The sequence below is a fragment of the Cebus imitator genome, unplaced genomic scaffold (assembly GCF_001604975.1).
Source record: "Cebus imitator isolate Cc_AM_T3 unplaced genomic scaffold, Cebus_imitator-1.0 Scaffold6, whole genome shotgun sequence".
NCBI classification, from domain to species: Eukaryota; Metazoa; Chordata; class Mammalia; order Primates; family Cebidae; genus Cebus; species Cebus imitator.
Window position 1 is genome coordinate 5,810,804 of NW_016107321.1, and position 17,097 is coordinate 5,827,900.

At 42.3% G+C, this 17,097-nt stretch overlaps 1 protein-coding gene across 1 annotated transcript in view; it reads left to right on the forward strand.

Annotated features, from left to right (window-relative positions):
- Positions 1–318: 318 nt before the first annotated feature.
- Positions 319–17,097, forward strand: part of RSPH3 (radial spoke head 3) — a 25,064-nt gene continuing 8,285 nt past the window's right edge. The window contains exons 1-4 of the mRNA XM_037742290.1: positions 319–369; positions 5,694–5,844; positions 5,971–6,601; positions 8,477–8,564. Of these exons, the coding sequence (XP_037598218.1) occupies positions 319–369; positions 5,694–5,844; positions 5,971–6,601; positions 8,477–8,564 (921 nt within the window). The remainder of the gene's footprint in view (positions 370–5,693; positions 5,845–5,970; positions 6,602–8,476; positions 8,565–17,097) is intronic.

Genomic DNA, 17,097 nt, shown 5'->3' on the forward strand with positions numbered 1-17,097 from the left:
CTGCTATTCATTCATTCAAAGAACTATTACAACCAAACATTAAGTGATATGGTAGAGCTACAAATACAAATGGAACATGATCCCTACCCTCAAGGAACTCATGGCCTAGTGGAAACAAACATGTTAGCGAATCATTATAAAAACCAAGTGGCAAGTAAAAGATAGAGTTGTGGCTGCAGACTGTACGAACCCAAGTTAGAATAATCAGAAACGCCTTCCTGCAGAAAACAACAGGAGCTGAGATTTAAAAGAGGAGAAGAAAGAAAATCCAGGAAAGAGACAAGGAAAAAGCATAAAGCACAAACACATTGTGGAAACATGACAGCTTGTGCAGTGGGACTGCAAGCGCTCAGCTCTGCTGAGAAAAAAGTACCAGGCAGAAATTAGTGAGATGCCAGGTAGTGGCAGCCTTATAGCATAGTTAAGAAACTTGAACTCATTAGGCAGTGGGTTGTGGAACAAGCATGGTCAAAGCTGCATTTCTGTTAGATTGTTTTATGGTTCCAGAGATGATCCAATTTAGATTATGGGGTTGGAATGCTGAGGTCAAAGGCTGGTAGGACTTGGAAGGATACAAAGAGGACCCAGAATCAAGAAACACTGAGGAAGTAAAATGGACAGGATTTGGTGATTATTAGGATAGGGAGAATGAGGGGAGGGGGAACAAGCAAAAGTGGCAAGAAATGAGGAATTTGGGAGTGGGAAGATGAGCATCATAAGCTGAAGCTTTCTTGCGTAAGTTCTAGAGTACAGTAGTCAAGGGCTTAAGTCTTGGTCCTGTCACTTGCTTGCTATATGACTTTGGTAAGTTACTTTAACTTCTCTAAATTTCAGTTCCTTGTAAATTAAATGGGAATACTATCAGAATCTACCTCATTGTTAGACTGAGACTTATAATAACTAAATGAAATTATGTATGTAAAGTGCTTAACATAGTGCCTGCTACACATCAGAAACACCTATTGATTAAAGAATTTTAATATGGCCAGGCATGGTGGCTCACGCCTGTAATCCCAGCACTTTGGGAGGCCAAGGCGGGCAGATCACAAGGTCAAGAGATGGAGACCATCCTGGCCAACATGGTGAAACCCCGTCTTGAAAAAAAAAGAATTTTAAAATGATTATCTGACTATGTCTGTGGCCATATATCTACCTTTTCTATTCTTACTATGGATGAACTGTCCATGTTTCTAGGCAAGACCAATCCCTCTACTTGTACACAAGAGCCTGTCCCTTTTTGCCAAAGTCATTCCACCAATTCTTCCCTCCCTCCCACACCATCCATTCCATCCTCTCTCCTGAATCACTTCTATAAACATATACACATACAGTCAATTCTCCTATTAACATATATTAAACCTTTTCTTGACTCAGTTTCCCTTTAACTACCAACCCATTTCTTTTTTCTTTCCTTGAGTCATAAATCGCTCTTCTCCCACTCTTTTCAGGATCCATTGTAACTGAACTTTTTTTCTATAACTTTATAAAAGTTGCCTGTTTTCAGATTGCCAATGACTTCTATGTTGCTAGGCCCCCATGTTGCTTGGCACATGTATAGCATTAGATATAGCTGATTACTCCTTTCTCCTTGAAACACATTCATTACTTCACTCCCAGATGACCAAACTTTCTGCAATTTCTACCATTTCTTTGGCCTCTTTTGCAGTCTCCTTTGATGATTATTCCTCATCTTTCAAAACTCTAAAATATTGGAATGCTCCAGGCCTTATCTCTCTACACTCCCTCGGTAACCTTATCAAGTATCATGGCTGTTGACTCAAAAATCCACCTCTCTAAACCAGACCAGTCTCCTGAAACTCTAGACTCTGTGTCCCGTTGTCTACTCAACATCTCCACTTGGATGAGTAACATGCCTTCTAAGTTTAATGTGCCCCAGACCAAACTGCTAATGCTCACCCCAATAATGGCTCCTCCCCAGCATTCCCTATATCACTAAATGGCAACTCCATTCTTCTAAGTGCTCTAATCAACAACCTTATCATGACCCTCTAGCTATAACTGAATAGTTTAAATTAAACCAGTTCTCTCATGGGAATAAGTATAATAGCTGAACATTTTAAAAAGCACACATAACAAAAATTACACAGGCCATTTGAAGGCACTGGAGAGCAACCAAGATGGTCAGGACATGAGAGACTGGGATCCCAGAGAGAAGATAGATACGTAAAGTGATACAGAACTCCATTGCTTTCTCTTATTGGGGCATTTGCTGAGTTTTGTGTAGGGCATTTATGGCGAGCAGAAAGCAGTGGCCTAGAGGTATCAGGAACCTTTCAGATATGGGGAGATACATAATTGGAGTTGAAAACTGCTGACAGGACTCGAAGGGACAAGATCCCAAAGAAAGGAGGATCATAGAAAAGCCAGTCTGACATTTTGATCGGTTTTTATCCTTGAGGTATTTGCTGAATTCTAAGCTGTAAAGGCACTGGAAATCGAGAAACCAAAGAGTTGCTAAATAGCTAAAATGCTAAGTGTATATTCCAGCAGTCTCACAGGGCTGGGAGTATAAAAATTGGAGTTCATAGTCACCCAAAGATGGAACCCTATTAAATACCCCGGATGTTCATGTTGAGAAAGAATAGAAAGGCCTTGCTCTGGGATAAGACCAAACCAGAAAATAATCAGCCCTCACAAAATCTGAAACCCTGATTAAAGGTCATCTGCTGCTACTCTAATTGCCTGCCAGAATAAAATTAAATCCTTTCTGCAGAAAGACAACATCAGCCATAGTCTCTATGCAGTTTTTGTTTGTCTGTGTGTGTGTTTTTGTTTTTGTTTTTGCCAGAGACTCTGCGATTTTTTTGCCTGCACAATGTCCAACACACCGTCATTTCGTTATTATAACAATCCCAGTCTAACAATGAGGAAGATTCTGAGCAGAAACCTGAGCATCATCTCTTATGCCTTTCTTTCTCTTGTGCACCATGTCACATCCAATCTGTTCTACCTTCAAAACTGAGCTGCGATCTAATCACTTCACACCACTTTGAGCCCAGATCCAAACCACTGTCACCAGCCTTACTGGGAGCAGCCTCCTATCTGGTCTCTCTGCTTCTGCCTTTGCCCAACCTCAGTCTATTCTCAATCAAGCAACTAGAAAATAAAATTTTGAATCAAATTATGTCAAGCTTCTACTCAACACCCTTCAGGGACTTTTAACCCTAGAGTAAAACCTAAAGTCCTTGGACTGGCCTACAATGCACATAGCCCAGCCTCTGACTTCACCTCAAATGCTCTTCCTTGTACTCACTCTGCTCCACTTACTCTTACTCCCATCCCCAATATGTCTTCCTGCCTTAGAACTCTGCAATGGCTGCTTCCTTGACCTGGAAGTCTGTGCCAATTAGTCTCAAGTTTCATTTCTTTACCTCCTTCATGTCTTTACTCAAATGTCACCTTCTCAATGAAGCCTCCTCTGACCACTATAAAATTGCTAGGTCTCCTACGCCCCTAGCAGCTAGCCTTCTTTCCTGCTTTATTTTTCTCCTTAGCTGTTATAATTATCTAACATACATGATATACTCACTTCTCTTGTTTGTATGACTCCTCCGCTAGCATAAAAATTCTGTTAAGGCAGGAGTTTTAATCTGCTGTTTGTTTTTGTTTTTCACTGCTATATCCTTACTAACACCAGGGGAGTGGGACAAGAAAAGAACAGTGGTTGGCACATACTAGATACTCATAACTATTCGTTGAATGAATCATTCAGTTTCTGATCATCCAAGAGTTGTCCAGAAAACAGTCAGATATCCAGGGCTGTCACCTGAGGGAGAAGTCTAGGTTAGAGATACATACTTTGCTGTCCTGAATATCTAAATGGTAGTAGAAATTACAGCTGTGAAATGGGACGGCCTTGGGAGGAAGCAGAATAAGAGAAACAGGCTGTGGACAAAAACTTGTACAGGAACCTATAGCGGCTATCAATTTCTTTATAAAGTTCACTGTGGTTGGTATAACACTATTGGTTACCCATTCAATACCCATTCTATTCTGCCCCAACATCCTTCTAACAGAATTTGTTCTTCTCCTCCCTGGCCAAGTGTTTATTGGAGGTCCATAAAGACGGGTTACCTGGTCTAATCCAAATATGGTGATCTTACATAGAGCCTAAGCTTAAATCAATGATATGATGTAATCCTGGTCACTTGGGAGTTTACAAGGGGGCTTTGCTCTTCCAATAAAGACAAAAGAGAAGATACTTCTATTACTACCTTGTCAAAGCCAACAACACAGGTGACAGAGTGGAAATGTGAGGGAAAAAAATGTGCTGTTGATAATGTGCTGAGCCCCCCCAAGTTAACATCCAGATTAACCAACCTGGGAGTGTGAAATAATGAATTCCTTATTATTTTAGCCACCTGGAATTGGTTTTCTGTTACTTGAGGGAAAAAACATTCTAATTAATATGCTAGTGTTTAGTGTTTCCACGATGTGGCGCCAGCCTTTGTTTCTGTTGATATTTCTACAACTCATCTATACAAATCCTGCTTAGTTCTCCAAATGCACCTTGGGCTTTTTGAGCCCTTGATCAAGCCATTCTGAATGCACTTCCCCCAAGAGGTTGGCCCGTTAAAATACTATCATTCATCAAACACGATTTAAATGTCACTTGCTCCTCTAGCCCCTTCAGAAGTTACCTCAAGGCCAGTTGCTCAGGCTTGTAATCCCAGCACTTTGGGAGGCTGAGGTGGGTGGATCATGAGGTCAAAAGATCGAGACCATCCTAGTCACATGGTGAAACCCCGTCTCTAGTAAAAATAGAAAAATTAGCTGGGCATGGTGGCGCATGCCTGCAGTCCCAGCTACTCAGTAGGCTGAGACAGGAGAATTGCTTGACAGAGGTTGTTGTGAGCCAAGATCGCACCACTGCACTCCAGCCTGGGTGATAGGGCAAAAATAAGAAAGGGAAGGACGGAAGGAAGGAGGGAAGGAGGGAGGGAGGGAGGGAGGGAGGGAGGGAAGTAGGGAAGGAAGGAAGGAAGGGAGGAAGGAAGGAAGGAAGGAAGGAGAAAGGAAAGGAAAAAGAAAAAGAAATTACCTCAAAATTAACTGATCAGACCTAAAATCTTTTGGCAGTGTTTTTACCTCTAGAATTTACCATACACCTTTATGTTAGCGTTACTTACAGAATGCCTACATCTGCTTGAGGACAGACACTTCAAAGCAGAGAACAGATACAGATCTTAATGTAAAGGATTACCATTTACGAGGCACAGCTCTAAGTGCTAACAGTTTTAATCCTCAGAACAAAACCTGAAGAGAGAAATTCTTCTATTTCCACTACGTGGATTCGGAAAATGAAGCACGGAAACACTTAACTTGCCTGAGGCTACAGAGCTAGTACATTACAGAACCTGGATTCAAATCAAGACAGTTATCTAAATTGAAGGTGTAACTGCAAATGCAAATAACTCATCACAAGGGATACACACACTTCACTCATACAAGATACAAGATTTTTAACACTGCTGGTACGAAAGCCAAAGCGTCTGCGTTTTTAAGCGCAGCCTCGCCCGGCGATACCAGGTTTATTCTTCAGAGCCTGGGGCCTGATAGATTAAGGCACGGGGGAACTATGCCTTTATATTTTTTCAAGACTCAATAAACTGCCCACTTCTTTCTCAAAATGAGCGTCTGTGGGGGCGGCCCTTGTCGCTCCGTGTGTCAAGGGTCCTCCGACTGCTAGCACACAGCGGCGAGCAGAGAAGGCAGGGGAGGAACTGCACAGACTCGGCTGCGGAGGGCGGCGGCGGCCCGCCCCTGGGGCGGGAAAAGCGGAGGTGCCGGGAGACACCTTGAAGCCCTTCCCCGCCCGGGCACGTAACAGAGCTGGAAGCCCGGCTGCCAGGGACGTGTCGTCGCAGCGCCAGCCTGGGAGCGCTGCGGCGCGGCGGCAGGAGAAACAGCAGAGGAAGCCCTGGAAGAGCAGGAGCACGTGGGCCTGAGAGAATGGCGCCAACACCAGCCCTGCAAAGCCACATTCCAAAGCGGGGCCGGTGACAGCCACCGTGGCCCCGCAGGCCTCAGAGAAGACGGTCAAGCCAGCCAAGGCCGCGTCCCTGGCCAGGGGACTCCCAACGCGCAGGCGCACCTGCCGGGGAGGTGCAGCTGGGCGGAGTCAAGAGCCGGAAGTGCCTAGCGCCGCAGCCCCTCCCGGGAAACCAGCGGACCGGAACTCCCCGGAGTTCCCGCCCCCAGACAGAGCCCCGGGTTGCTGGGCAACCGATGCGGCCACTGCAGCTGGTCTCTGCTTTGCTGGGAACAAGCCCGGTGTAGCTCCCACCTCCGGCGCCGGTAACCTCCCGTCCCGCCCACCTCCCTTATTGTCGCCTCTCCTCCCGTCGCGGAATCCTTGCCCTTGGCACTACTTGCATCTCTCCGGGTCCCACGACACCTTAGCGCCCACCTGCTTCAAAGCCAAGCTCCACCGAAAGCGAGGTGTTCTGCCCCCGGACATGGCCTCGACGCTGACTGACAGCACCTCTCGGGCCCCGGGCACCTACACCTACACCTACACCAGCCGGCCTCGGGCACTGCCCTGCCAGCGCCGCCGTTACCGGGACAGCCTGACGCAGCCGTGAGTGTCCAAGCCAGCCTCTGTGTGATCCCTACTTGCACCCATCCCCGGGGTCTTCGCCCTGGCAAGGGCTGCTCATGCTGTCTTTCCTTGGCCTCACTCTGCCAAAATAAACGTTCTGCCCTAAGGAATCTCCCGTGGTGTGGAGGAGTGAAGCAAGAAGGGGCACAGGTTGGGCATCAGCTAACTTTTAGTGTTACTGAGTTGCTGCCATGGTCCTTAACATGTACACGAATCGGCTCATTTTAAAAAATGTGCATTGTGTGTATTGAGGGCCAACTATGTGCTGGGCACCTTGCTGGGGGCATTCAAATACGTTTTCTTACTTAATCCACAGTGATGTGTTGGTTTTACAACTCCGTTATGCAGATGAGGAAACTGCGGTGCAAAAATACCCAGCAATAGCACATCCAAAATGGGAGCCGAGGAAATCTCTTCTACAGGCCTTGAGCAGGAATAAGATTATTCTTCCATGCAGGACCACAGATTGTTTGTGTATGTGTATGTTTTGGTGGCCGTGGCGGTGGCAGTGGCGGTGATGGTGGTGGTGTTTTAAGATGGAGTTTCCCTCTTTTAGCCCAGGGTGGACTGCAGTGACGCGATCTCCACTCACTGCAACCTCCGCCTCCCAGGTTGAAACGATTCTCCTGCCTCAGCCTCTATTCTCCTGCCTCAGCCTCCCGAGTAGCCAGGACTATAAGCACATACCACCACGCCCTGCTAATTTTTGTATTTTTAGTAGAGACGGGGTTTCGCCACGTTGGCCAGGCTGGTCTCAAACTCCTAGCCTCAAGTGATCCTCCCGCCTCAGCCTCCCAAAATGCTAGGATTACAAGCGTAGCCACCACGCCCGGCCAACAAATTGTATTTTTACGTGGATGAATAGTTGCAAATATTCAAACATATTTAGAGAAAAAAAAAAAAAAAAAAAAACCATAAACTCTTAAAGTTCACTTAAAGTTAAATGGTTCTCTAAAGTTCTTTCCATAAGCCTCAAATGCTGAATTCGGCAGAACTTTATAGGAATGCAAGCTCCGTGGATGCAGCAACCTTTGCATCCAGAGCAGCTGGGATTATAGGCGCACACCACTAGGCCCGGCTAATTTTGTAGGGTTTCATCATGTTGGCCAGGCTGGAAAATTTTATTAACATTTTAACTAGTAACTTTAAAAATATATTTGGGTTTAAAGAACAATGAGAAAATTGACCTAATTCTTAAGCCTGATTCTTTTATTAGTGTAACTTTTCAGTCTTCGTACAAGGTTTTTCAGTCCTTTAAAGAAGGCCCCTTTTCTTTTTTTTTTTTGAGACGGAGTTTTGCTCTTGTTACCCAGGCTGGAGTGCAATGGCGCGATCTCGGCTCACTGCAGCCTCCGCCTCCTGGGTTCAGGCAATTCTCCTGCCTCAGCCTCCTGAGTAAATGGGATTACAGGCACGCGCCACCATGCCCAGCTGATTTTTTGTATTTTTAGTAGAGATGGGGTTTCACCATGTTGACCAGGATGGTCTCAATCTCTTGACCTCGTGATCCACCCGCCTCGGCCTCCCAAAGTGCTGGGATTACAGACTTGAGCCACCGCCCCGGCCTAAGAAGGCCCCTTTTCAAATGGGCCATTTTCATATTTATTGAAGTCAGGTAGATTTACAACCTAAATCTGGCTCTGCCACTTACTAGCAAGGTAACCTTGGGCAGATTCCTGAGTCTGTTTCCCCTTCTGAAAAAGGAATATAATTCCCAACTTGTAGCTTATTGTGAATAATAAATTAAAAAAAGTACTTGTATTTTCATCTTAGTTTAGATCCTGTTGAAAATGAGTTACTTCATAGATACCAATACTCTGTTAAAGTGGCTATACAGAATTTTCTGTTTTACAGAGATGAAGAACCTATGCATTATGGAAACATAATGTATGACAGAAGGGTAATTCGAGGCAACACTTACGCACTCCAGACCGGGCCACTGGTAAGTTCAGTTTGAATAGTCTAACACTGCGTTTTCACATTGTCTTTGGGGAAGGATCAGTTTGTTTGTTTGTTTGTTTGTGTTAATTTCTAATCCATTGCAGAGTAAAACATTCATAAAATAAAGATGAATTACTACAAAAATGAAATTTTAAAAAGACATACAAGTAGAGCCTGATGACAGTTTCCAGGAGCTGAAGGGTGAGGGGAACAGGGAAGGAGTTATCATTTAATGAGTGTAGAGTTTCAGTTTTGCACGATGAAAAGAGTTCCAGAGATAAGAGGATGGTGACAGTTATAGAACAATATGAATGTAATTAATGCCACTGAATTTTACACTTAAAAATAGTTAAGGTGATAATTTTTACATTATGTGCATTTTACCACAAAAAAAAAAAAAAAAAAAGAATTAACTAGGTTGGGTGCAGTAGCTCATGCCTGTTATCCCAGCACTTTGGGAGGCCAAGGTGAGTGGATCACCTGAGATCAGGAGTTCGAGACCAGCCTGGCCAACATGGTGAAATCCCATCTCTACTGAAAATACAAAAATTAGCCAGGCGTGGTGGCAGGTACCTGTAGTCCCAGCTACATGGGATGCTGGGGCAGGAGAATCACTGGAACCTGGGAGGCAGATGCTGCAGTGAGCCAAGACCGTGCCACTGCACTCCAGCCTGGGTGACAGAGCAACACTCCATCTCAAAATAAATAATAAAATAATTTTAAAAAGAATTAACTAAGAAAAAGCCTTAATTTTTTCATTAGATTCAACAAAACTCTGCCATTCTAAACCTTTCTAAACTTTTATTCTCAATTTCTATAAATTGTTACAGACCATTTCAAGTAGTTCACAGATACACTAGCCAGAGGCCCACATTTTGAGTAGCACTGGTCTAATCCATCTAGATTTGTTTAGATCACCTCATACTCTAATACAATTATCATTATTTAATCAAAAAGTATGAATTCTGCTTCTGTAATTCACTCAACAATTATTTATTGAGTTTTAGGTCCTGTTCTGGGTACTTAGGATGCTGAGATGAGTAAGACATGGTATGATATTAAGGGTGGTGAGTTCTTGGCACAGAAATGAAATATAGGTGAATTTATAAACAGTGTATGACATATAAGTGCCTAATACAAGATGGCGATAGAGATGCTCCTCTATTTACAATGAGGTTATGTCCCCAATAAACCCACTGAACATTGAAAATGTATTTAAAACACCAAACCTGCTAAACACCATAGCATAGCATAATCTGCCTTAAATGTGCTCAGAGGCCAGGAGTGGTGGCTCACGCCTGTAATCCCAGCACTTTGGGAGGCTGAGGCGGGCAGACTGCTTAAACCCAGGAGCTTGAGACCCCCAGCCTGGGCAACATGATAAAACCCCGTCTCTACAAAAAATAAAAATAAAAACCCACAGAAATTAGCTGGGCGTGGTGGCACGCACCTGTAATCCCAGCTACTTGGGAGGCTGAGACAGAAGAATTGACTGAGCCCAGGAGGACAAGTCTGCAGTGAGCTGTGGTCACGCCACTGCACTCCAGCCTGGGTGACAGAGGGAGACCCTGTCTCTAAAAACAAAACCAAAAATACAACCTAGAATGTTGAGGAATTGAGGGAAGTTCAATATGAATGAATTAGAGCCTGAGGCAGGGAGTATCAGGAAATAAGTGATTAAAAAAAAAAGTAAAGATGAGTAATAGCACTCAAATCCACATTAGAGAGAATGTTGTTGAATGTTTAATGAGGGATGTGAAGAAGCCACCTAAGGAATATTTTCAGAACAAGACCCTGTCTCAAAAAAAAAAGTGCTCAGAACATTTATATTAGCCTACAATTGGGAAAAATCTAACATAAAGCCTATTTTATAATAAAATATTGACTATCTTATATAATTTATTAAATATGAAAGTGAAAAACATAATGGTTGTATGAGCACATTTTCTGTGGATACTTTTCATCATCATAAAGCTGAAAAATCATAAAAAATATGATGGGGAACATCTATTAGTCTTGTTGCAGGATGAGCCACAGACAAAACCCCTCAGACACCGGAGTAAGGAAACAAGTGACGTTATTCAGCTGTGGAGCCTCAGCAGACTTACGTCCCAAAAACCGAGCTCCCCGAAGAGCAGTTCCTTTCCCTTTGTATGGGCTTCTAACTCTAAAGGGAGAGCGAAGGTGAAACCGTGTTATAGCCCATTGGCTGGGCATTGACCTCACAGTTGTTGTCTTTCATTGATTCACTAATTCATATTTGGTGCACGCGGGAAGGAAGAAAGGGGAAGGGTTATAGCAAACTTGGAGAAGTTGAACAAAGGTAGTTAATCATTCTGTAATAGAATTAACTTAAAGTGGAGGAGTGAATTGGGCAAGCATGGAGTAAGTGACTAAAGGCAGGTTCTTGTGCAGCCATGGCAGGAAAGAACATTTCTTTGTTACATTCTTAAGGTTTACAGATAACATAGGCACCAGTTTTGGAAGGGGGAGTTATCTTTCCTAACTCTCAGGCCCCAGTGGGGCAGAGCCAGTGAGGTTAGCTGGCCCCCTGACTGCTGACTTCAGCTCTTTACATTTTATCTTTTACTCCCGTCCCTAGCAAGCAACAGGCAGGAGAGTAATGGCTTCTCTCTTTAGTCTGAAGCAATGGTTAACTTATTAAACATATATATATGCTTCAACCCTATCCTGGATCTCCTGCATTAGAACGTCCAGGGGTTTCCTGCTTCCCCCACTGAGATGATATCAGCAAGGGTGGAGCAAGAAGCTGAACTTTCACCTTCACCCACCAGCAATGAGGTAGTAGGAGATGGCACAAGTCAGTGCCCCACTCTTTCTGGGGTGGTGTCAGCAAATCCAGTGGGTAGCTGAATTGCAGTCCTATCAGGCAGTAATGAGGTGGCATGAGGCAGTGCTAGTCAGTGCTGCACTCCCACCCCCCCAACACCAGTGTCAGCAGAGCCTAGCAAGGAGCTGAACTACCACCCCCACCTGGCACCAATGTGCTGGTACAAGTTGACCCACTGCTTTTGTTGAGATGGTGTCAGTGGGGCCCAGCAGGGATTTGAACTTCCAGCCCCACAGACTTGTGCACTAAAACAAAAAGGGCAATTTCCTACTGAAAGATTAAATAGAATCCAAAGTATTACAATATAATACCTAAAATAGCCAGGATACAAACAAAAGTCATTCATCATACAAGAATCAGGACAGTTACAACTTGCATGGGAAAAGACAAGAAATGACAAAACCAGGATGATTCAGATGTGGGAATTACCTGATGAGGATTTTAAAGCAACAATCAAAAATGTTTCAATGAAAAGTGAATAATTACAGACACTCTTGAAACAAATGAAAAAAAAAATCTTAGCAAAGAAATACAAGATACAAAAGTGAACCAAATGGAAACTTATAGAACTGAAAAATACAATAACCAAAATAAAAAACTCACTAGATGGATGCAGTAGTACATTGGAGATGACACAGGAAATAATCAGTGAACTTGAAAAAAAATCAATGAAGAATGGAAGTTATCCAGCTGAACAGAGAGAAAATAGACCACCACCACCCCCAAACAAAAAAAGAGCCTGAGAGAGCTGCAGAACAATCACAAAGATTTATATTCATGTTGTTGGAATCCTAGAAGGAGAGAAGGAAAAGTATGAGGTGGAAAAATATTTGAAGAAATCATGCTTTAAAATTCCACAAATTTGTCAAAAGACCTACAGATTCAAGAAGCCAAGTGACCTCCAACAGGATAACCCCAAAGAAATCTACCCAAGACATGCCAAGATCAAACTTTTGAAAATTAAAAGCAAAACATTTTGAAATCAGCCAGAAAGAAATTACTTGTTAGCTAAAGGAGAACAATGATTTAAATGGCAGTGGATTTCTTACCTCAAACATGGAGACAACAAGAAAGTGGCACAATATTTTTCAAGTCTTTAAAGGAAAGAACTATCAAGCTCTAATTCTAATCCAGTGAAAATATTTTTCAGTAGTTCTAAAATGGCAGCATAGAGGCAGGCTGGCTTCACTCCCCATACAACAGGAAACCAAGAACAAATGTACAGTGCCAAAATTATCACCAGCAATATTCTAGAGCTCAAGTAGAAGGAGGATGCAGTTCCCAGGGCTACAGAAAAGTGAAAAAGCTCCAAAGAGATGGTAGGAGAATCAGACTTTCATATCTACAACACCTCTCCTTCTAGTCTACCTGGCGCTAAGGACATGGAGGATTGTATTAGTCCTCTAGAAGGACAGAACTAATGGAATAGATATATGTGTATAAACCACCCTTTATATACGTACATATGTATATACACACACACATATATATATACATATACGTACACACATACATACACATATGTGTATAAAGGGGAGTTTATTAAGTATTAAATCACATAATCACAAGGTCCCACAATAGGCCATCTGCAGGCTGAGGAGCAAGGAGAGCCAGTCCAGGTTCCAAAACTGAAGAACTTGGAGTCTGATGTTCAAGGACAGGAAGCATCTAGCACAGGAGAAGGATGTAGGCTGGGAGGCTAGGCCAGTCTCTTTTTTTCACATTTTTCTGCCTGCTTATATTCTAGCCACTCTGGCAGCTGATTAGATTGTGCCCACCCAGATTAAGGGTGGATCTGCCTTTCTCAGCCTACTGACTCAGATGATAATCTCTTTTGGCAACACCCTCAGACTTATCTAGGATCAACACTTGGTATCCTTCAGTCCAATCAAGTTGACACTTAGTATTAACTAACCATCACAAGGATTTATCTTTGACTTGTGATTTCTGCACTGGAAAAAGTAAGGTCAACGCAGACAACTAGTTTCCCTACCATGTTGGGTTCCCTGGCAGGAGATTCAACCCACAAGAAGTGTCATGAGTTCCAGAAGGGAGAAATACCCTAGTACAGCCAGAGACAAAATGGGGAGGTGAGACTACCATCCCTGGCCCCAGACACCCTGCCGTATAACTCAACCAAAGGAAACACCAAATCAGAATGGCTGTTCAGCAGCACTACACTGTAGGAGATACATTGTACTGCTCCCTGGGCACAAACCCTTAGCCACACTGCCAGGGTATCCCCTTTGGGGCCTCCCCATTCAGGATGGGCAGCACTTTGATCATTTACTAGAGCCAGGTGAAGCTGCCTTTAAGGTACCACCTAGGGCCAAAAAGGAGGCAGCAATCTAGAGATAAGGGATCTTTGGCAGGGCACAGTGGCTCATGCCTGTAATCCCAGCACTTTGGGAGGCCAAGGCAGGCAGATCACTTGAGGTCAGGAGTTCAAGACCAGCCTGATCAACGTGGTGGAACCCCATCTCTACTAAAAATACAAAACTTAGCTAGGCGTGGTGGCGGGCACCTGTAATCCCAGCTACTTGGGAGGCTGAGTCAGGAGAATCGCTTGAACCTGGGAGGTGAAGGTTGTGGTGCACCAAGGTCACGCAACTACACTCCAGCCTGGGTGACAGAGCGAGACTCTGTCTCAAAAAAGAAAAAAAAAAATCTCTAAGAAAATATATCCAATGAAAAGCAAAGCAAGCCTTCAGTACAGAGATGTAGATGTACATCTACAAAACACACGAAACAACAACAAACAGGGAACCATGACCTATCTAAAGGGACAAAGCAAGGAATCAGTAACTGGCCCTAATGAGATGGCAAGATGTGAGCTGTCTGGCCAAAAATTCAAAATAGCATCCTTAAGGAAATTCAGTGATGTCTAAGATAACACAGAAAAGCAGTTTAGAAATTTATTAGAGAAATTTAACAAAGAGATTGAAATATTTTTTTAAACAGACGTCTTGGCGATCAACATTTGTTGAACTGAAAAATTTATTAGAGGCTTTCAACAACAGAATGAATCAGAGGAAAGAATCAGTGAACATGAAGACAGACTATTTGAAAATACACAGTCTGAGGAGAAAAAAGAATGAAAAGCAACAAAGACTGCTTATAAGATATAGAAGATTACCCCAAAAGACCAAAACTAAGAATTACTTGTGTTCAAGAAGGAGTTGAGCAAGAGCAAGGAGTAGGAAGCTTGTTTTAAGAAATGCCAGCAGAAAACTTGCCAAAACTTGAGAAAGAGATAGGTATCCAGGTACTGGAAAGTCAGAGAATGCCAAACAGATTCACCCCAAATAATGCCCCATAGAATAATCAAGCTCTCAAAGGTCAAGGGCAAGAAAAGAATCCTAAAAGCAGCAAGAGGAAAGAAGCAAATAGCATACATGAAGGAGCTCCAATCCATCCGGCAGCAGACTTCTCAATGGAAACTGTATAGGCCAGGAGGGAGTGGAATGACCAAGAGGGACTGGGATGACATTTTCAAAGTGCTGAAAGAAAAAAAAAGTTCATCTAAGAATATTGTATCCAGCAAAGTTACCCTCAAATATGAAGGAGAGATGAGCAAATTCAGCACCCTCATGCCCATCTTAAGAGAAATGTTAAAGGGAATTCTTCAGCCTAAACAAAAATGAAAAAATAACACTAATGTGCCAAAAGAAAACATTTGAAGGTGTGAAACTCACTGGTTATATTAAGTACACAGACAAACCTTAACTGTGGTATGCAGTCCACTCATAATTCTAGTAGGAAACCCGAAAGACAGCTATCAAAAACAATAATAGCTGCAGCAGCCTGCTAAGAGGTAGGTAATATAAAAACATGTGCAATGAGACAACTAAAAGTTAGTATGTGGGGGATGGAGTTGAAGTGTAGAATTTTTCTTTTCTTTCTTTTTTTTTTTTTTTTGCTTCATTCTTTGTGATCTAAGATAAGTTGTCATCTCTGCTAACAACTTGTTATATAAGATGTTTTGTATAAGCTCGTGGTAACCACAATGCAAAAATCTGTAATAATTCACCAAAGATTAAAATCAACAAACTAAAATATACTATGAAATAAAGTCTCTCAACACAAAGAAAGACAATAAAGAAAGAGGGCGATACAAAACAATTAGAAAATAAGCAACAGAATGGTAGTAGTCAGTCCTTGCTTTATCAATAAGAACACTGAATGTAAGAGGACTTGGTTCTCCAATTAAAAGGCATAGAATAGCTGCTTGGATAAAGAAACAAGACCCAACTATATGCTCCTACAAGAAACCCACTTCATCTACAAAGACACACATAGACTGAAAGTATAGGGATGGAAAAGGATTTTCCATGCAACTAGAAACCAAAAAAGAGCTTGAGTATACTTACATCAGATAAACTACAAATCAAAGACTGTAAAAAGAAACATGGTCACCCTATAATAATAAAGCGATCAATTCAGCAAGAGGTTATAACAATGATAAATATCTATGCACCCAACACCAGAGCTCCCAGGTATATAAAGCAAACATGAATAGATCTAAAGGGAGAAATAGACTGCAGTACAATAATATTAGGAGATTTTAACACCCCATTCTCAGTAATAAATAGATCATCCAAATAGAAAATCAGAAAAAAAAAAAAGAAAGAAAAGAAAAGAAAATCAGTGTTAAACTTCATATTAGACCTATTAGGACTAACTGGCATTTATAGAACATTTTATCCATCTCCTGCAGAATGCACATTTTTTTTTCTTCAGCACATGGAAGATTCTTCAGAATAGACCATATCTTAGGCCACAAAACAAGTCTGAACAAATTTTAAAAAGTAGAAATCATATCAAGTTTCTTTGCTGGCCACAATGAAGTAAAACTAGAAATCAATAATAAGAGGAACGTTGGAAGCTACAAAAATATGTAGAAATTAACATACTCCTGAATAATCAGCAAGTCAATGAATAAATTAAAAAGGAAATATTTGCATTAATTTTGTAAATGTATAGATAGGATCGTACACCCATCTATTCCAGTTAACAGCCCTACTTTGAAGTTACTTTTATGCTTTGTCAAACATCTTTGTAATTATCTGACAATACAATTTTAATCAATTTAAAATTGATAAATTGTGTCTATTTCCAATACAATTTTAATCAAGTCACTGATAATCAGGAAACATTATGACAAATGCTTTTATACTACCCAGGAATTGCTTTTGGAATGGCAGTTCCTGTATGCTTTAAGAAGTATTTCTAAATTCTAGAAGTCTTTTCTATCTCTGTTAGCCTGGACAGCCTGATGCTCTAGAGCTTCAGAGACAACGGGAGGCTAAGAAGAGGGCTCTTGCCAGAAAACGAGCCCAAGAGCAGCTCAGACCACAAACACCTGAGCCCGTGGAAGGCAGAAAGCATGTCGATGTGCAAACAGGTGTGTGACTGTGCCGTTGGCATTATGTCCTCTCAGTTTACTCAGTTGTCTATGTTTGTTCATTTTTATTGGGCCTTTGTATTATTTATGCATCTCCTGTGCTGATACTTCCCCAATTACATGGTAGGAATGTTCATTTATTAAAGAAATGCATAGACTAGGCTGGGTGTGGTGAGTCATGCCTGTAATTTCAGCACTTGGGGAGGCCAAAGCAGGCAGATCGCCTGAGGTCAGGAGTTCAAGACCAGCCTGGCCAATGTGGTGAAACCCTGTCTCTAC